General features: G+C 40.0%; 1 protein-coding gene across 1 annotated transcript in view; it reads right to left on the reverse strand.

The window, feature by feature from the left end:
• Positions 1-22,318, reverse strand: part of cacnb3b (calcium channel, voltage-dependent, beta 3b) — a 45,709-nt gene that overhangs the window by 12,949 nt on the left and 10,442 nt on the right. The window contains exons 2-5 of the mRNA XM_041798312.1: positions 3,707-3,826; positions 768-890; positions 538-659; positions 243-295 (exon numbers count right to left, since the gene is read on the reverse strand). Of these exons, the coding sequence (XP_041654246.1) occupies positions 243-295; positions 538-659; positions 768-890; positions 3,707-3,826 (418 nt within the window). The remainder of the gene's footprint in view (positions 1-242; positions 296-537; positions 660-767; positions 891-3,706; positions 3,827-22,318) is intronic.

Genomic DNA, 22,318 nt, shown 5'->3' on the forward strand with positions numbered 1-22,318 from the left:
AGCAATAAGTAAGAGTGTTCCATAAGAAAAGATGCATGCCATGAAATCACTGGTCATCTAATGTAGTCAGTAAGCTTTGTTAGGTGAAAAAAGGCAAGCTTTGTATTAAGTATTAAAACATGTTTTACTTTAAACGAAGACTTTTAGACCAGGTGTAGTAGGTTATGTAAATGTGACACTATGAGAGCACAGAGAGGCAGAGCAGACAGACACAGCAGCAGGACTCCTCTACTCCGTCTTACCTGCAGATGGAGGGGTGGACCTCCAGCCTCCAGATGAAGCATTGCCTCCTTTCCTGCGGAGCAACATAATGCAAAGCTTCATTATGCGTGAATTCCCTCAGGGTGCAAAGAACTTCCAAAACAGAGCAACACATGAGCAAGAAGTTGCCTCTAAAAAGTTTTCAAAGGCTGTGTGAGACAGAAAGCTGGTGGAATTAGGTCATTAGAGAGGGGTAGAAAGACAGAGATATAGATGAAAGTCAAGAGGAGTGATAACAGACACGCAGAGATCTCTCAGAGCTGTGTGTTCACTGACCTGGCTGCTGCTTTTTGCTCCTGTTTTATTCTCATGGCCTCCAGTTTGACCGGGCTTGGAATGAAAGTGATGTCTGCCCCTTCCTTCACCAGCCGACCAATCCACCAATCATTGTTGTATTTCTGTGTGACAGAGAAAAACACATTTAATACTAAGATTCATGCAATAAGTGCAGTCTGTGTAAGTGGTCTGTGTGCATTATGATAATGTCAGTGGTAAAGGCCGCTTACTTCTTTTATGTGCAGAAAGTCTTTGGTTTCAAAGTTAATGGCGGCACCTTGGACTGGACAATCTTCATCCAGGGCGCCACAGTAACTCACATTGGTTTTCACAGCAAATGCTACTGGTTTGGACTGAAAACAGACAAAGAAAGAAAGAAATGTATACATGATGTACAACACTTAACAGTGCCATTTTCTACTCTTATATTGTTTGTCTGCTTTAGATCCTTAAAGGCTTAATATGCAGGGCATAATCCAGAGTGTTAACATAGCAATGAAAAATGACATCCTGTGTATATCTATTGTTAAGTAATAAATTCCTTAAAGGAAGGAGAGGCCAAACTCCAGATGGGTTTGTTGTCCTCAGTTCTGTGTTCACATTGAGGGAATGACACTTCCTTCAGCATGTTTATCTTTCACTCAGGGGCTGAAAATGAAAGCGTGTTTTAAAGGTGTTTTTTGTTGGACACTGTTTCCAGGGGCATACTCAGTGGTATAGTGAAGGGTATACACAGGTATGCAGAGTATTCCCACAGACTGCAGATTTCAGACGCTCGCCCCCTTGCAGGCCTTTACAGTGAGACACCACCTCTGTCAGAACAGAAATACACCCTACAACATCAGAAATAAAATAGGATTTGACTTCCAGTTAGAGTTAGGGTAGGGTTTAAGGTAAGGTTAAGATACCCAAAATTAAAAGTAAAAAACATGACCTGCAAAACCTAACTACAGAACATTTGATAAAGCAAAGTCAACAGTCTGGTTACAGGAAAAAGAAAAAAAAAGCTTGTCCTCCAGGAAAACACAACACAAAATCTAAAGCTAAGCCATGTTAGCTACCTAAGCTATGTAGGTAACATAGCTACATAGCTAACATAACCACAGCTAAAGGAAACAAAGGTAAGTTGGCCACATTAGCTATAAAGGTAGCATGGCTACTAGGCCTGTGCTCAAGAAAATGATATACAATATATCGTCACATGCACTTTGCTAATACACATATTGATACAGATTTTACAGAATCGATACAACCATGTACGCTGTGACGGCAGTTTTAAAACATACATCCCCCATGGTGCAGTTAACGAAAAAGCCAGCAGCTGGCAGCAGCCATAGATGTGCAGCCCCAGTGCATGTCTCTGTCCTCAGACCAAAACAACTTAGTACTCAGACCGGGAACATGGATAGTGTTTATCTCATAAACTGTAGAAAGAACTGGACAAAGCCTGTGTGGTGTCAGCTGTCTGCTTCCAATAGGCAGACTCAAACTGCTTTTGAAGCCAATCCCCGATGGCTTCCATAATGAAATCGTTGTCTCAACCGAACATTGGATGAACCTAACAGCCAGCCCACTAAGCTTGACTTCCTGTCAGCTAGCTAGCTAGCATTCTGGTTGACAGAAACATACCATCTGCCTGTCAAGCTATCTGTCAATCAAATGAGACATGCCAATCAGTGCACAGTGAGGCTTTTCCTAAATTTAATCTAAACCATTGTGGTACAAAAAAATTCATCCCTGTACAGTGAGAGCACATGAAGACATTAGCTGATGAGACACGTTTGGTTTTTTGAACCAGGCTATGAATCAGTTTATTTTTATAGTGTAAAAAACGTCTGTTTAACAGGTGTCCAGACGGAACTTCCGGTGTCTCTGCTGCCAGCCTCAAGTGGACACTTGCTGTATTGCAATTTTTTGCACTTCTGCATTGGCTTTATTTTTCAGGACTGGAGGTTGCTGTTTGGTTTATCTACAGCCAGCAGGCTAAAAGCAAACATACTGAATTATTTCAAATAGCAGTCAGGAGTTGGACATGAGTCATACAAGCTGCAAGTAAGTAAACACTACAGAAACACAATCGTTATCAACGCACAACACCAGGCTTACTAGCAGTTAGTAACAACAGCTAGGCACACCAGGCTAATCATTGTCCTCCCAACCAGCAGTGAATAACTCTGTAAACTCAAAGTTTCCCTCAACTTCTGATCAGGCGATCATACGCATCACTTTATGCTTTATTTGTAAAGACATGAGCTAAACAGCGGCACAGAAAATGGCTTCAGGCAGTTGCTGCAGGCAGTATTAGTAACACTGTTTAATCCCCACTTGTCCACTCATTATAGAAACTGCAGTGTGGAAATACCAGTTAAAGCTAACGCAAACCAAGTTACATTAGCTATGTAGGATTATGCTAACCTTGCCAAAGCTAGTCTGGATTAAGGATAGTTATGTAAACGGTGGCTCGTTTTAGCTTCATAACGTCGCTACAGTAGCTTCTGTATTAATGTTAACCATGTAGCCAGCAAAGCTATGCTAGCTGTAGCTAAAGCTAACGAAGGTAAAGTCAGCTGCAGTTCACAGTTACATCTAAAATGGGATTATACATAATTCAATCCCAGATTAGACCATGTGGCCTTATTCTCTGTTTTATGGCTGCCTAGTCTGTTGCTGCCAGATTTTCTTCATGAATAGAGTTGGAAAAAAAACAAAAAAAAACAGCTTGAGCATTGTACCGGCAATTTACGTCCCTTCTATTCTGACAGATGTGGTGTCTTCCTGTAGTGGTCTGCAAGAGGGGGGTGTCTGAGATCTGTGGTCTGCAGCCAGACCCCTCTCTCTTATTTCCCAATCGTCATAGTTATAAAAACAGAAAAAACAGCTTGAATTGTGCCCAGGTGTTTCTCAGTCTGCCCCTCTCTGTCTCAGATGCTGGTGATACTAAAAGGGCATGTCAGGAAGTTTGGAGGCGGGTGGGGAGCTGATGGATAAAAGATGTATCTGTATATGTAAAGAGAGTATTCCTATTGGTTAAAGATTCTGTTCTAAAAGTTGCATTGTAAGCCTATGGGAATTTTCAGCAGGATTAAATCAACAAACCCCTCCTGTTTGAATGATTATACAAGGAACTAAAAGCAGAGACAAGCATAGACCCTGACCCACGTGCTCTCACCTTGGCTCTCTCTAGCTGCAGCTGAGCCTGGCGCTCGGCTTCACGCCGAGACGCCTCCTGGTCCTCCTCCAGGGACAGGTCGGAATCCGAGGGTCGACTAGTGTAGGAATCGGCTGAACCCTGAAGAAAAGAGTAAAGAATTAACTGTAACAGCCCAGACTGTAAATTCACCACCTGACACCTCACAGCAGCTGCTGCTACTTTTTCTGAATTACATATAATACAATTTCAGGACTGATAGACTTTGATATCTTAGAGCTTAAGCCAACTTTTGGGGCTTTCATAATAGGCACCATTTAGCAACAAAGATGAATCAGGTGAGATTTTCTTTTCCAAGTGTTACCATCATTTATAGTTTGACTTAACACTTGGTTAAGTTGGTGGAAAGAGGAAATCCAAAAGCAGATTATTTACTTCATTTTTTGTGTCACTGAATGTTTGAAGAAATGAATCAAAGCTTAATTTTCATCAGAAGACCATCACCACAGCTGGGATAGCCTGCATTCCTCCCCTTTCCGGCACCAAAATTCATGTCAAATTCTGCACTCAGAATCTGGTTATAGAGATAACTTATAATGCAGCAACAGTGGACTTATTATCAGTAGTTGGATCCACAGATCAGCCTCTGAGTCTCTTTTTGCCCTCCTCCTTGTTCAGCCCATGTCTGACCCTGCCAGTCCTCTACTAAAGCCATGTGATCCAGTCTAAGCGGACCAGTGAGCTCCTGCAGCTTTCCAAAGCAGCCGTCTCAGGGGACCAACATGTGCGTGAGAACTGCAACAACACCGACATCCAGCACAGCACTTGTTGTCTATGAATACACTCAGCTGTTGGCAAAAGTCCAGAAGCTTTAAAAAGAGTACTAATGATACAAGATAACAAGACAGAATTAATCTTTTATTCATTTCTGAGGCTCTTGGTCGGTCTACATCAGCAGGGGATGTGCTGAAGGATCTTTCTCATGAAAAATCCATTTTAGATTAGAAGTTCTGCATTTCATAATCACAAGTTTAACTTGGTTTGGTATACTTATAGACCAAAATGCTGCTTTAAGTGTGAGAGTTTCTAAATTAATAATAATTCTGAGTTTATATGGTCTAGAACTTACATTTTAATCTGATATAAACACATAATCAGGTCATGAATTTACATGTTTTACCAGCTTTTCTGTGCTACCTCCTGAACCAGATATGTTGAGAACAACCAAATAAAAAGGCTGAAATATTTTTGCATGCAATCATCACAATTTCTAGATCATTGTCATGGATTTAATTAAAATGAAGAAAAAAAATTTTTTTTACAAGTAATATTTTAATATTTGAATATTCAGGGAGATCCTGGTTCCACTAAGATATTTACAACACCTTTCTGTAAAAACTTACAACCACAAAAATTTAGAAATCACTGAATTCTTGCATCCATTGACCTACTACCACATCGAGAGGGTGAAAATTATTGATCTATACTTCTGTATTTGGGTCTTGCAGAATTAATAAAGTTATGTTGGTAACACTTTAAATAAGGTTTAAGTGGCGACATTGTTAGGGTAATGAATGAGAAACTAAACTCTAGCTAACAAGGTGGAAAATGTTACTGATGTGAACAGGTAATTATTGTAAGGATTAATTAAGAACTGATTTATTTACTCAGTATAGTGCTGCACTTTACAATACAGGGCACAAATGAGGAAATAATGACTAAGTAAGGATTAAGTATTGTTCCAGTATTGAGTAACTGCCAAGTATTTTGATTAAATGTAATCCCTGACTTTATAAAATTCTAAATCATTATCAACCCATCAACTAACAAGCAGTTAAGTCCTAATTAGTTGTCTTAAAACTTTAAAAAAAAGGATAGCAGGTACCTACTGAAACCTTCATCTAAACCAGTGGTTCTCAAGTGGTCTTGACTCAGGGCCCACTACTATCTTTTTAATTACTACCCAAATTTCTGATATCTTTTCCAACCAGATTCACTCAATCAAAGATAGTGCTGTTTGGACCTCAAACAGAACTGAAGCCTGAAGAAAATACCCCAAAGTTTCCAGGAAAGTATCATGGAAGATTCCCAAAAGTTTTGGAAATACATTCAAGATAAAAATTTCTCAAATTTTTCAGTAAGGTTCCCAAAAATTACCTTATGTTTCAAGTGAAAATTCCTAAAATATTCCTGGAAACTTCCTGGAAAGACTGCTAATTCTGTGAAAAGTCCTAAAAATAAACCTCTAATGAGTTCCTGGTTCCTTGTTTATTTATTTTATTTTATTCATTGTTTGATTTGAAGGAAAAGTCTGGAAAAATGCCAAAAGAAACATCCCTAAAAAACTGAGGGGAAGTAACTTTCAGTTCCCTAAAAAGATTATAGGGAAAATTTCACGATTTACAGTAAATCACCATGAAAATTCCTAAATAATTAAAAAAAATGTCTGTCAAGCACTTAGTTTCCTGTCTTCTATCAAAAACTTGAACTACAGAAAAAAAAAACATTAAAAGCACCTCTTAGACTCTGACCATTTTTTTTCCAACAGGCATTTGGGCAGAGGTGTCAAGTAACTAAGTACAAATACTTGGTTCCCTTACTTAAGCAGAAATCTTGGGTATCTATACTTTACTGGAGTAATTATTTTTCAGCCGACTTTTTACTTCTACTCCTTACATTTTCACGCAATTATCTGTACTTTCTACTCCTTACATTTTAAAAATAGCCCCATTACTCCTATTTCATTTCAGCTTGTTTTCATTCTGGCTTGGCATTGTTCAAAAAAACACAATAAAAAAACAAAAAAATATCCAGATAAATCGCGCCATCCTGATAGAGTGAATGTAATTGTGGTTGGATGAGAAATATAAACGTAATACCATTCTGACACCCTATTGGTTTGTACACGATCCATTGCACCTTCAGACATGACACAAATCACGTCACACTCCAGCAAGGAATGAATGTGTTTGCATTGTACTAAAATGCGTTCATTTTCAATGGGCATAAATACGGCTGAAACAGGTACATCCCAAATTTTTCAACATTAACATTTTAATATAACATTATAGTCATTATGGCCTTTAGAAAAATGTTTTTTGGGGAGGTGAGGTAGTGCACTATGGTAGAATGGAATGCAATGGAATGGAATAGTAGAATGGAATGGAATGTATAATGGAATGGAATGGTGGAATGGAATGGAATGGTAGAATGCAATGGAATGGAATATATAATGGAATGGAATAGTGGAATGGAATGGAATGGAATGTTAGAATAGAATGGAATGGTAGAATGGAATTAGCCCCTGTGGCCCTAAGCTTTTGTCCTTAATGGATTTTTTTCCCTTTACATTACTTTTACTTTTATACTTTAAGTAGTTTTAAAACCAGTACTTTTACACTTTTACTTGAGTTAAAAGCTTGAGTTGATACTTCAACTTCTACAGAAGTCTTTTTAAACGCTAGTATCTATACTTCTACCTGAGTAATGAATGTGAATATTTTTGACACCTCTGCATTTGGAACCCACTGGAAACAGCTCCATGACCCATTTTTGGGTCCCGACCCACCAGTTGAGAACTACTGATCTAGACCACTGGTTTCCAACTTTGATTTGATTTGATTTGATGTTTATTTATCTCAAACATAAACAATCAATAAAAATACAACAATTCATTGCTTAATGAAAATCATATCATTTGTCGTACCAAACATGAAGAACAACAAATAAAAGAACTCCAGCAATGTTTGAGAAGGGACGGATGGAAGAATGAATGCTTATCTGAACCTGCCCCTACCTTCCATATTACTTCATTCTAAGAGATTTTGCAACCTGAGTAAATACAAAAATAACTAAACATAACAATGTCTGCATTTACAAATATACACATGCATATATACCTACCATATTACTTCATTTTAAGAGATTTTAATACCTGAGTAAATGCATTCATACATCCACACAACAGTGTATACATGCACATACATCTTAGATACCTACCCTATTACTTCATTTTAAGAAATTTTGATACCTGAGTAAATACAAGTGTACATATACCATGGCTACACATACACACATGTATATATGTCATTCATATTACTTCATTTTAAGAGATTCTAATCCCTGAGTAATTAAATGTGTATACACATAACAAATTATACACATATAAACAAAACATACCTACATACCTACAAACATAAACATCTTCATTCACACATTTCCACCTACCTATAAGATTCTTTAACTATAAACTGATCTATCAACACCTGCTTATAACAGGTTTTGAAATTCTTTGTGTTACTGCACATTTTAAGTTTAATATCAAGTCTGTTCCAAAGCGTTAACCCACAAACCGAGATGCACATACTTTTTGCGTTGTCCGTACTGCAGTTTGTTTAAAATTCAACACCCAAAAATTTTGTCTAATACACTCTATCAATCTTTACTTTATCTATTTTTCATCTGAAACACTCTGTCTGTTTTACGATTTCCAAATGACATTACCTTAGTCTTACTTAAATTAATAGACAGTCCATTCCTGTCAAACCAACATTTAAGTTTCTGTAGCTCCTCACTGACCACTTTTGCTAGCTGCTGCAAGTTCTCTCCAGAACATAAAATATTTTTGTCATCCGCAAAAATAATAAATTTAAGTATGTTAGATACAGTACAAATATCATTTATGTACAGGATAAATAATTTGGGTCCCAGTACTGACCCCTGTGGGACACCACAGGTAATGCTCAGGCATTTCAACCTGTGGGGACCCATCTGTACAAACTGCATCCTGTTACTTATATAACTCATAAGCCAAGCCAGAGCCAACCCTCTTACTCCATATCTCTCCAACTTATCTATAAGGACGTCATGGTTTATTATATCAAAAGCTTTCTTTAAGTCAATAAACACACCTAAGGTGTGTGTGGTATTATCCTCAACAACCTCTAATAACACCATAGAGGTAGATCTAGCTATTCTAAAACCATATTGACTGTCCAGTAGAATGTTATTTTGGGTCCAGTTATGATAAAAAAAAAAAAAAAAACTTAATGGGGGAGGAAATTATACCAAAAAGACCTTTGTATAAACTATCCAAGTGTTTTATCATAACTGGAACCCAGGTTGAAGACCAGTGGTTTTGAGAATTACAGGTACTCTAAATTTTGTAGTTATCGGAAAATTTACAAGGACTAAACTGCTGTAGTTAAAGGGTTGACAGTGAGTAACTCCCTGTCAGTTAAAATTCTGTTTTCCCTTTGTCATGATGAGATACTGAGAGTAGATTAATGAGAAAAAAATCTAATCAACTGTAGCATCAGGCTGTAACATAACAAAACTGAAAAAAGTGAAGGGGGTCTGAATACTTTCTGAATGCACCGTATGCACAAACATATATAAACGACTGAAATGTGCTTCAAAAAGCACCTTCAACAAGGTTAATCTATAGAAATGTAGGTTGAGCCCACAACCCTCAAGCTAAAAACTAAATAAAAGATGAAAAACTTATTAGTGCTGAAAAAAATACAGGCCAAAAACACTTCCCTCAAATAAAGCGCAGCAGTGCAGTTCTGTAAATAAAAATCCAGTTTATTTTCTCCATAGTGAAAATGATTTATATCCATATTATCATAACAAGCCAAGGTGGACTAACATGAGCTACCGGAGTGCAACATGATGGCTCACAGTTCTGTGACAAAAAGTATTTGACTCCTTCCTGATTTCTTATTTATTTTGCATATTTATCTAACCTGACATGCCAGATGGATGTGTTACACACAACCATCTGGGAAACCTTCAATACTAAGCGTTTGGGAAAGGGCAGAGGATTTGAGAAAAACTCGGAGTGTGATTGGATGAAGGTTCTGTTGCATCTTTATGGGCCAATCAGAGCAAAAAAAACACGTGACGTAGCCGTGACTGAGGTGCTTGTGCCCAGCTACCGAGGAATAATGTGAACCATGGCAACTATAGACATGTCAGTACACAACTTTTGTCATGTTTGAAAAGAAATCAACTCACTGCTGTTCTTTGTTCTTCTTTTAATGAAGAAATGTCATCAAGTCCTGATAAAACTGGCGCTTTAGCAGCATCCAGGCTAAGCTCTTCCACCATAATTGCACAGGCCTCTTGTTGCTGCTTGCTTACGTCACGACTCCCCTGTGCCTGAAAGTACTGCCCCTTGACACTGATTGGTCCTGTAACTTTGTAACCATGGCCCAAACGGTTCAGACAGGAGCTTTGCAAGATGGATTCGCCAGTAAGAAACAAGGAAACAGTCGTATCTATCTGCTTTGTAACGTTAATATTAATCATTATCAAACAAATTCTAATATTAGACAAAGATAACCTGAGTAAATACAAAATGCAGTTTTTAAATGATGATTATTAAGGGAAAGGCCACCCAAACCTACCTGGCCCTGTGTGAAGAATATTTACAAAGGTCGATTTCTAAGGATCAGGGACTCCAGTAAACCACAGTGAGAGCCATTACCCACAAGTTGAATAAACTTGGAACAGTGATGAACCTTCCCAGGAGTGGCCAGCCAACCAAAATAACTCCAAGAGTGCATCAACATCTTATCCAAGAACCCAGAACAACATCTACAGACCTTCAGGCCTCACTTGGCTCAGTTAAGGTCAGTGTTCATGACTCAACAATAGGAAAGAGACAAAAATGGCATCCATGGGAGGGTTCCAAGACCAAAACTACTGTTGACCAAAAAGAACACAAAGGCTCAGCTCACATTTGGCAATATATCTTTATAGTCCCTAAGACTTTGAGAAAAATATTCTGTGGATTGATGAGACAAAAAGTTAAACTATTTGGAAGGTGTTACAGCACGCATAAAATGAACACAGAATTTCATAAAAAGAACATCATGCCAATAGTCAAAAATGGTGGTGGCAGTGATAGTCTGGGGCTGCTTTGCTGATTCAAGACCTGGACTACTGTCTGCAATTGACTGAACTATGAATTCTGCTCTCTGCCAGCAAATCCTGAAGAAGAAGGCCGAGCCAGCAGCGTTCTTTGGTCTTTATGCAAAATACACCAGTAAGTCCACCTCTGATTGGCTTAAAAAAGTCAAAGTCAAAGTTCAGACTTAAATCTGATTGGGATGTTGTGGCATGGCTTTGATCAGGCTGTTGATGCTCAAAAACACTCCAATGTAGCTGAATTAGAACAACTCTGCAAGGAATAGTGGGCCAAAATTCCTCCACAGTGATGTGATAGACTCATTGCCAGTTATTGCAAATGCTTGCATGCACTTTTTTGTGACAAGGGTGGCATAACCAGTTTTACATTTGAAAGTTTAAAAGCATTTGATAACAATGTATAAATGGATTATAATGAATTGTGGGATGTGTGGTTCCTTTGGAAATTAAGCACACAGGTGTTTTACCTCTGCCTTTGTCTCTGTTTTTGAATGCTGTTTTTTTATTTTTATTTTGATGCTATTTTTGGATCCTTTGTGCTGTTTTATGCCTTGGTGTTAACTTTATTGAGAAGAATTTTAGTGAGTTATTTGACACTATTAAAAGGAGCCGTCATGCCAAGAACTAGAGCTCTGTTGAATGGAAGGAAAAAGTGAGCATTTACACAAAGAGTTATTCAACTTTCCAAAATGAAAGTGTCTGATTCAAACTCAGACAAAAAAAACAAAAAACAAAAAACAAAATAGTGATCGTACCAACCTGGTGGACCAGTAGATGTACTGTTGATTAAAGTTTTGTCAACAAAAGGGCAGAGGTGCCAATACCAAGAAAATGAGAAGTAGTAGAGAAGACACATCTTCCATCTTTTTATGTAGCTTTCTCAGTTTTCTCATCAGGGCATCCCAGGATGGTTTATCAACCCTTGCAACCTCCATCAGCAGTTGTGATGTATTTCTCAAGCAAATTCTGAGAGGGTAACGTCGCATTGACATAGGGTCGGTCAGGGTCAAGTGGAGCTAATGCAGAGAATACAGAAGGGAGCCAACAAAACAGTGTCTCAGGCAGGGTGATCCTGCACCTTACGTCAGTATAAGACCAGCCCCCCAGGGTCCTGTCAGAAGACTCGAGGTGGAGGATGGAGCTAGACAGCTCCATTTTCCCAGGGAAATTATGAGCCTTAACTACAGACAGAAAATCAGCACTGATGGTGGAGCTCACAGTGCCATGGGAAGAGGGGTTGGAGGCAGCACAGAAATGAAAAGGACCTAATGTGCTGACATGGTCAAAGAATGCAGGGAGGCTGGATGGAGTGTGAGGCTCTACCTGATGGAGGTGGGCAACAGAGGTGACTCAACAAGGTAGCTGTTTTTTTTTTTTTTGTTTTTTTTTTGTTAAAAGGCAGAGAAGGCAAGCTTCTAAATATGGCTGGCTAGCTGCAGAGAGTATCAGAGAAATGCCCAGCAACCAGGAGATGATCTGGGAAAAGAGGCGAAACAATGCTTAGTCAAAATAACTATAATTAATAATAATAAATAATAACTAGACTGTTTCTAACTGCATGTCAAAGTACTGGCTCATTTACATTTTCATTCTAATGAACCTCACTTCATTTGTGCTCTCCCTTCACCATCACCCTCCTTTTCCCTTGCTCGGTGGCTTCAGTCCCATCTGGGTGCAGGGCTGGAAAACTCTTCATAAACCAGACAGGAGCTCCCACAAAATACAGCCAAATATAGCTCCATAACAACGTCATCCTTCTTTGACTCTTTTTTCCCCCCACCTGTCTCCTCCTCCCTCCTCTCTTCTTCTTCCCCCCTCCCTGCTCTGGATTGCTTTATCAGAATCCAGAGCAGAGTTAGTGGGAATCATTTGAATATCAAAGCCTGCCAGCGTCTGTGGAGTCTAGCAGCAGTAGAAACAAAACCTAATTAAAGCACACACAGTTCTGCAGATGGATGAAGAGAACTGATATTCTGAACAGACTGAGTCACTTTAACACAAAATATCTATACATCCTCTAAATTACACTCATGTTTTTAACATTTTTAACTTTTTCTATTTGATGGTAAGGGGGTAAAGCATACATTACCCTTTCAAGAGAAAACTGAAGACTTGTTTTCTTGAAGTTAAAGCAAATGTGCCAGACTTTCTTTGTTACTGTCCAGGTCCTCTGACAAAAAAGCCTTATAGCGCTTTCCACAATCCACTCTTTTTGTCTTGTTCATTGCTTTTCAGTTGTGCACAGCCTGCAGAAGGTCCAAAGACAGGTGCAGACAAATGGGATTAAGGGTAAAAGTCCTACCGATATTCTCAAGAGTTGCCTCAACTGCTGACAACAATGTGAGCACTAACACTCAAACATGACACTCTAATGGTGCATGATTACAACAATGTCCATCTACATAATTACATGTCATTTAAAGATGACCAGCTGTTTATTGCCACACCATTACAATTTGATTTCAAGTGTTAAAAGACAAATCTGAACAATAAATCTCATTCGAGGTGTTTTTGGCTGTTAATGAAATAGACCTGAGTTAAACTGATGCATCTTTATGATAAAAAAAAGCATAAACACTATGACAGAAAAGATTTCTTTAGAACTTTTTTCATACTTCTGTCACCTCTGCTGAGGGTTAGGTGTCAGATATGGCAGCCTTTTTAAAAATAACCTTTAAAAAAGTTTTCATGCCAAGGAGAGAAGTTATATATGAAATAAGAAAAGAGAATTATATATTTTGTCAGATAACTTTATGGTTAAACATGTATGCTAGATGATCAGAAGATCAACAAAGTGATGAATCCAAACATCTCAAAGTTCCTTTAACTGTCTGAGCTCTTACCACAAAGATGGCAGAAAAGATGATGGGAGAGTGTCAAAGAGAAAGCCACTGTTGTCGGAAACTCATATTAAATCTGAACTAGAGTTTAACTGATAAGACAAAAATTATTCTTTTTGACACTATGTTTGGTAGACACTAAACACTACACAACACCACAAACACACCATCCCCACTGTGAAATGAGGTAGTGGCAGCATCATGCTGTGGGGATGCTTCTCAGCAGTGAGCCCAGGAAGGCTTGTAAAGGTAGAGGGTAAATTGAGTGCAGCAAAATATAGGAAAATCCTGGAGGACAATCTTATTCAGTCTGAAAGAGAACTACGGCTTGGGAGACAATTTATATACCAGCAAGACAATGTACCCCAAACACACAGCGAAAGCTACACAGAAATGGTTTAAAGACAACAAGGTGAATGTTCTGGAGTGGCCGAGTTAAAGCCCTCACCTCAATCCAAGAGAGAATTTGGGGCTGTATTTGAAAAGGACTGTTCACATCTGATCCCCACGCAACCTTACAAAACATTGAGCAGTTTTGAAAAGAAGAATGGGGTATAATTGCAGTGTCCAGATGTGCAAGCCTGATTGAGACCTATCCACACAGACTCAGTGCTGTGTGCCCCACAACCAGTCTCCACTCTCAAAGCCCAGAATCTTGTGTCAAACCCAGCTTCAGAATAAACAGGCCAAATGTAGCTAGCTGTTAGCCATCCTGTCCATCCATTGATCCTCTCCTTGTCAGCTCATTTATAGTGTGTCAACACAACATCTTTTGTAACACTTTCACTTGTCAGCTTGCTTCATGATTGGTTGTTCTAATTCTGCACATCTGTATAGAGTACACATACTCAGCCATCTTCTATGTTCCATCCACACAACAGGATTTCTGATTGTATAAACTGAATGGGAAATAATTAGGATTTCACAGTGGGGTGGCCCCTCATCTTCTGAGGATATCAGGGAGGTCAATGCTTCTAATAACACACCTCACACCAAAAAAATCAGGTAAGATGATCTTTATAGCTGTCAGGTTATTGGTCCTTGGTTGACTTGAGTCTAAAGGGGGGTGTAGTGCCTAAATCAGCCCAGTTATCTTGCAAAGTGCACTCCACTTAAGCAGATTCAGTTTTCCATTGTATCCTAGACAAATCTTAAAGTGTTGACAGCTAAAGGCTGTTCCCTGGGAGAGAAACAAAAGACATTTCACCGGCTACATTGGGTGTTCATTGAGGCTATCAAATGAGGGATGATGAGAATCTTGAAAAGATAAGCCAAACAAGCAAATACTCCTCATATCCTCCACATTTTCAGAAAAAGATGTTTGTTGAAAAACTAAAAAGTGTTTCTTTGTTAAATAAGACCTATATATTTAAGACCATAAAGTCCCACATGTGAAGTGGCACAGTGTTTGCTTCCTCTTGATCACTGGCCATCAAGAAAGCACTTCCTTACATGCACGTTTTGTGCAAAACTTTACTTCAAAGACCGTCTCAAATCTTACTAATTGGCGGCATGTCTCTGTGTCTGTCTGTCTGTCTGTATTGATTTGCACACCACACCATTGCAGCAATTGTCCTTGATACCTCTCAGAAGACTTCTTGGGTGTACTGGTTCAAAAATGGAACCATGAAAAAATTATAAATATGTACAGATTTTTTTGTAAAATACCAAAATGTTGCACTGTGTCATTATTTAGGGACTTCCGCTGCATTCCATTTACCTCGTAAGTCAGATTTTGGAGCTTGAAATGGCATCACACCTGAGTTGAATGCATCCCATTTGCTACAAGCTGAAAAGAGTAAGTGACAGAGCTGGACAACAGCTGGACTTTGTTGAAATACACCAACAAGAAAACATATTTGGATGAGATAAACCACCTGTTCCCAGATCTTTTTAATGCAGTTCTCAGTGCTCATTTTAATCAGGATGTGTAACACAGTGTTAGAATCATTCACTGAGCAGTTCAATTGCTGTTTCATCAGCTGTAGTTGCTGGTGCTACACTGTTTGAATAAGAGTCTGTCTCAGTGCAGCCAAACAGTGTGACATTTTGTTAAAGCTCCACAAAAAATCAAATACACTAAAACTTTGTAAATAAGTCAAAAGGCACAACTTTAATGCTTCCCTTATTGTGCTCAGCATAATGGCTCAGCGTGCAGAGACACTGAGCCATTATGCAGTTATTTGGGGGAAAATTCTTCCCCTTCAATGTGAATTGGCCTTATTGCATAAAGCATCGAATGATAAGGACTGTAATAGCTCAGCATAGGGTACAGATTAGTCTATTGTCTGTGAGAACTGATGGGAGTGTGCTGCAGTTTTTATGACACACAGAATTTCAAGAGATCAGGAAACAATTTTGCCTCTGTATGACTTAAAAATAAATGATGATAAATTGTGTGTAAATAAGGTTGGTATATATGACATTGAAGTTGCTATTATGAACCCATAACCAAGACTTAAATCAGTCTGACACTCCCAGCTGCTTTTTTATCCATGTGTGGCATCGTTCTGTGTGACAAGTATGTGGTTGATTTTTTTTATAGTTTTCTTCATTCAGAGAGGAAACTAATTAAATGCACCGACTGTTATTCTGAATATTTAACATGGATTGTGTCAGAATCCATGCAGGGTGCAGGCAGGATTGACACACCTGTTGCAGACGGTATGGTCAGAAACCCATAGGGGGCAGGTAGTAGCAGGATTAGGAAAAGAATCTAGTTCATATAAAGCACCATATTTAAAAGTGAATCAATGAAGATAATGTTTGTCTTTCTTTTCAGAGTGATGGTGGATAAATAGGAACGCAAAGAAGTTGTGACCGACTTCCATTACCCAGAGTAGCACAAAATGCACTAAAAGGGTTGAACTATAATAATATACAGTGTTCAAAGGTTAGATTGTGTTCATACAAAGACAGGAGAGGACTGGGGCACAAAAACCCTGACATTCAACAGATGGGAATCTCAGCAAGGTACAGATTCAACAAGAGCTTCAAAGTCACCAACAGAGTTGTAAAAGAAGGACAAACTGTGTGCATGTGCAGTGCTGTACATCCAAAGAGCATGAGAAGAAGGACCAACGGAAGAGAGACTGAGATGCTGGTGAAGTGAGTGAATCAGAGCAGACTTCTGTCGAGACTAAAGTCAAACAGAAAAGAAGAGGAAGACGTCTGAGAGCAGACAGACGAGGCACACACGAACAGAGCTTCTGAGTTTGCATGCAGTGTGATTCACAAAACGGGCAGCATCCACAGCGTACCTTGTTACAGATGAGTCCTGTAGCGCTCGAGTCGGAGGCAGACATGATGCTGCTGCCAGCACTCTCTTCTCCCCCATTGCTCAGAGAAGACAGAACCCTCCTCCTCTTCTCCTCAGCCCCGTGGTTACAGGGGAAGAGAGAGAGAGGGAGGAAGCCGCGTTCAGACTAAGTGCTTCACAGCTGACGTTGCTGCACTGCCTCAACAGCCATTTCCTATTCAAAATTGATGCCCTGACTGCAGCACTGGTGTGCACACGCCCGGATACTGGTTCAGGTCTGTGGGTTTTTCTTCAGCCCTCAAAAAGAAGCTTTTCTCCGGTTTCATGCACTGGAGATTCTCTACATTCTCTTCCCTCTTCCTAGTCCTCCCACTACCACCACAAATCTAAAATATCCTTCTTTAGCATCACAATAAGGCTTTTTTCCCCAAAACACATCTTTAAAAGTGGTATTTACTTGTTAACGCTGATGCTTAAGACTATATTTTTCACCAGATTGACTATAAATAAGACAGAACAAAGGCTAAGCAGTTATATAAGTCATGCTAAGTGATAATAATGAAGAGATGAATGCTGGGAGACAACTGCTCCAAATTAGGGGCTTTCTCGTGCCTTACAGGTAACTTTCCAATACTCAATGTTAGACACCAGAGCAGGAGGAGTGGGATGAAAGGATGAAGAAGGGAAGAGTTTAGAGGATGGCAGGGCTGTCTCGCTGCCCCTGCACCATCCCTCCTGACAGGAAGGTGATGCATGAGCCCACAAACCAGAGATGCAGCAGTGAGTCAGCAGGCAGCCATCAAGAGTCCATCAGATGTCTTCATAATAAGCAGATGGAGATGGTCTCCATTGTGGCAGACAGCCTGGCTGTTCCTGGCATGCGAGGCCGGGTCTTCTCAAAGTCACCCTCAGGGCACAGAGGACCCTACTATAACAGCCATTATACTGGCAGCATGCGCTCGCTCACCCTCATTCAACTTTGGCTGCTGAAGAATTAAGTGCACTCCAGCGGGGGCTTTTAGCAACAAATGTCTCGGGGCTATGTTTCTGTGCTTTTTAAGACTAAAGACACACATACATATTGCTGGAATGACTAGAACCCTCAGATGCCAGTAAAGCAGAGAAGATAGGGGGACTATTTTCTTCATTAGTGCGGCGCATGAGGCAGCCAATAAGCTGCAGCCTTTTCAAACAGTGGGAGAGGAACCAAAGATGGAGAGGGAGGGGATGAAATTCATAGAGTTGGAGACAGAGCGAGAGGAAGCATACCCACATAGCAGATTCTATCTGCAGCTAAGACTAAATACAAGGACAAGTGAAGAAGGTAAAAGACAAAACAGAGCAGCTAAGAGGAAAAAATGAGGAGCTGCTAAAATGAAAGAATAGGACCAGAGATTAACAGCAGAATCTTTTCTCTTTTTGTTATTTTTCGCAGTTCAGTGAGTCTAAATATAGCTCCCCACCCTCTCCCCATCACAGACTGGGGCTGGCAGTGGGGAGAGGGGAGCGGAGGATTGTCAAAGTTCACTGAGTTTTGATGAATTCCCCCAAGAAAGAGCAAAGCAGATTTGAGACTGGCTCAGCTATATTCTCTGATGCTAGATATGCCCATCTGAATGTGAACTAAGCGCCTGTACGGACAACAAGAAGAAAACAGACACTGAGGCGTCTGTTTAGTATGAATTCAGTCTATGCAGCGATGTTTTTCCTCTTCTTCTAAACAGGGTAATATTACAGCCGGCGTTGTTGAATCCTCCTGGTAATATGATGCAGGTGTACTTCATAAGGTTTCTTTTTTTAGCTCTTTTCTTCAAAGTTCACACCAGCTTTCAGGTTTGAGATAAAAAGAAGGAAGCAGGTGCACAAAGAAGATGTGGACAAAAATGGATAAAGTACATGCCAGTCCTCATAAAGAATCATCATTTCATATTACTAACAACACATCCTCCCATAATTCAGTGCCCTAAAGAGTAGGCACCATTTTTCTTCAAATGCAATTTCAATGCAAGCATGACTAAAATCACCAATTTAAATCTCGCAGATGTGTTCTATTAGTAACTATCTAATCTAATATTAATGATGGAGTTAACATTCATTGCTAACCTTTACTATTTGACAGTTCTGCTGCTAAAGCTACATTTCAGCTGCAGCTACAAAACCATAAAGGTTTCAAACTGAGGCCTTTGTTTTTATTTCTGCTGAGCACCACAGAGACAAACTAACGCCTGAGAAACTCCGGGAACTCGGTGACTTGTGAAAAGGGCGTTTCACAAAGTTCCAGATGCCCCCAACAAATCTGGACATTTAAGCACAAAATCTGTGCACACACCTGCCCTCATCTCCAACCTTTTGACTCATGAGGAGAGGCACCTTTCATACTGTGCGCAGTGAGAGCTGAGGCAGCATTAACAGGCTGAGGAGGATCATGCAGAAACAGAGGAGAAGGTCTCCTGACAGTGCAACCAGAGTAGGCCAGATAGGATCAATAAGAGAGCTACCCAGATTGATACTCCATCCTGTCCCGAGCAGCTCCACCCTCCTCATGCTCTAATGTTACCTCAGGATACTTTCTCCCTGCCTCTAATGAGCCCTATAAATAAGCACATCGAGTCATTTCAAAGCATGCTGCACGTTACTGCTGCCCCACCAAAGACACCAAGTCCTCACAGTAACAGCTGGCTGTATGAAGGTTTAAAAATAGGGGGGGGGGGGGCATCTCGTATGTAGTGAAGTGAATCATCGGCTTATGGGTTGACAGTGTCGTGACATACAGCAGAGGAAGAGGAGCAGCTCGACCAAGAGGATCTTTCTTCCTTGCTGCCGACTCGGCCCAGCCAGCTACGCCGTGCATACTTAGGCTCTCTTCTTGCCCCCAGGGGTCCCTCAACCTGACTTCACCAAACTGCTTCAAAGTGTGGAGCAGCTGGAGCTAACCCACATAAAGCTGTGTACCTTCAGTGCAGCGCAGAATGGCACAGTGCTGCTGCATCCTTTATTAAACTAGAAGTGTTTGTCAGAAGATGACCTGATTTAAGCTGGGGGTTTGAGTCGGGGCCTAATTGGTGCTTCTTGACTTGTGGGATGAGTTTACTGAGGAAATGTCAGACTTATCAATATGTAATGGTGCCCTACATATTTGCAAAGATCAGCTTTACATCTGAAGAAGTTTTTCCTTTCTAAAGTTTGGGATGTTAACACTGTGCTTGACAAAATAGTGCCAGATAAGGGAGTTAAAAGTCATGCAGATGTTAGATGTAGCAGCTAGAAACAGCTGAAGAAAACAGAAAGGCATCCTACAGAAGATCCATGAAAGCCACAAATAAAGAAATAGAATAATGCTCCTTTTTTCTAAGTTAAATCATTAAAAAGTAAATTTTTGCCACAATCATCTGCCTTCTCAACATAGCTGCTTCATCAAATTTAATCAAGACATTGCACACTGATGCTCCAACACACAATCACATGCATGCACGCACACAAACACACAAAGCACTCGGCTCCTTACGGGACAGGCTTTTAGTGCTCTGTCTCATGCAGTATTTAATTGACCCCACACAGGAAGCCTAGCGGTCCCAAATGCACTCCTTCCCCCCACCAACAGAGAGAGCATGAACGCCTGCAAGGATGCCCACAGCTTCCCACCACCACTCCTCCATCGCACAACATCAGCACAAAACATGAGTGCTAAATGGCATTTTCTGCTTTAGTGCAACTCAGACTTTGCACAGAAATGTCAGCGCAGAGGGAGTGGAGTTTGGCAATGGAGCAGATTTGTTAAAGAAAAAGAAAAAAGGTCAAATTAAGAGGGGAAAAAGACAGAAAAAATATAACTTTTCTAGACAAATGTGCAACTTTTTCTGCAAAATTCAAGGCAGAGTTGAAAGATGTTCCTGTTTCTACAGAGTTAACCTCCATCTTTCATCTCCATCCAATATGGTATCAGTCTAAATCCATGTGAAGATCTTTTTTAAGGTTTTTCAAGGCATTTTTCAGCACAGATGTGAAGCAGAAGTTACTTACTCAGTTGGAGGTAGGAGAGCAAACTCCCCGTCTCTCTTGCTTGCCCTCTCTGCTACTCAGCCATGGTGTGCTCTCTCTCCTGGGTAACACTGAAGTGTACTGTAGTGTGCTTGTAAGCAGTCTATCCCTCTCTCTTTTTCTCCACACCCCCCTCCCTCCTCCCTCCTCCTCATCCTCCTCCTCTCTGACTCTCCACCACTCTCGGTGCACAACCCTCGTCTACGTCACAGAGGCTCTCTCTCCTGCCTTCCCGCCCTCTCTGCTGCTGTTCTCCATCTCTTTCCTTCATCTCCACCTCGCAGGGGTCCAGTGGGACTCTGGATTGCAACTGCATGTAAAGTTTATCGGGACTCTGACATGACAGAAAATTGCTGTTTTTGCATGTTGCAGCACACATAATCAGATCATATGATTTAAGAAAATTGCATCATACTCAGATTTTTACCACATCTATGAATTCTTGAATAGATTAAATGGACTAAAATAAACTGAGACATTAGAGCATCACCTATTTGAACTGTCAAATGTCTAACACCACAACCACATGTATAGATATGCTGCCTCTTTGTCAAAGTGAAAACAGGTCTCTACAAAGTAGAAAGTAGAAAGTTTCTACAAGGTAATGCCAATTTGACAACAATATTTAAACTGAAGTAAGTTAATTACTTATTGAATTAATCATTCAATATGTAGTAAGCATTCATTTTACCCTCTACCTTTACAAGCCTTCCAGGTCAGACTGCCAAGAAGCATCCCCACAGCATGATGCTGCCACCACCACCGTGCTTCACAGTGGGGATGGTGTGTATGTGGTTATGTGAAGTGTTTGGTGTCCGCCATACAAAGTGTCTGGTCTGATGGCCAAAAAGCACCATTTTCATCTCATCAGACCAAAGAACTTTCTTCCACTTGACCTTGGAGTCTCTCACATGCCTTTTGGTGAACTTAATATGAGTTTTCTTCAACAGTGGCTTCTCTTTACAACTCTCCCATTAAGCTTTTGGCTGTTGGAGAACCCAGACAACAGTGTCTCTCCCATCACAGCTGCTTAAATTTGTAAATCCTTCAGAGCAGTCATAGGTGTCTTGGTGGCCTCACTCACTAGTCTTCTTCTTGCATTGTAACTCAGTTTGTGAGGACGGCCTGATCCAGGCAGATTCACACATGTGCCATAATCCTTCCATTTCTTCATGATGGATTGAACTGAAATCTGGGAAATGTATTTGTATCAATTAATTCCCTTGACTTATACTTTTCAATAATCTTGTTGCTTGGAGTGTTCTTTTGACTTCATGGTGTAATGGTAGCCATGAATACTGGTTAACTTGTGACTACACCTTTAAGACACAGATATCTTCATACTACAAACACTTTAGATACATTCAATGCCCTCAGGGGATCTCCATTTCACTAACTGTGAGACTGCTAACAACAATTGGCTGGCCCTCTGTTGAACTAGGTCAGGGGTGTATATTTATGCAGTGTCTTATTTTACCTTACATATTATTATTTAATTTACATTACTTTAAAATAATCTGTTTTTACTTGACATTTTTTCAAAAAAGGCAAATTATTTGGACC

Source organism: Cheilinus undulatus, linkage group 11 (genome assembly GCF_018320785.1).
Source record: "Cheilinus undulatus linkage group 11, ASM1832078v1, whole genome shotgun sequence".
Taxonomy (NCBI): Eukaryota; Metazoa; Chordata; class Actinopteri; order Labriformes; family Labridae; genus Cheilinus; species Cheilinus undulatus.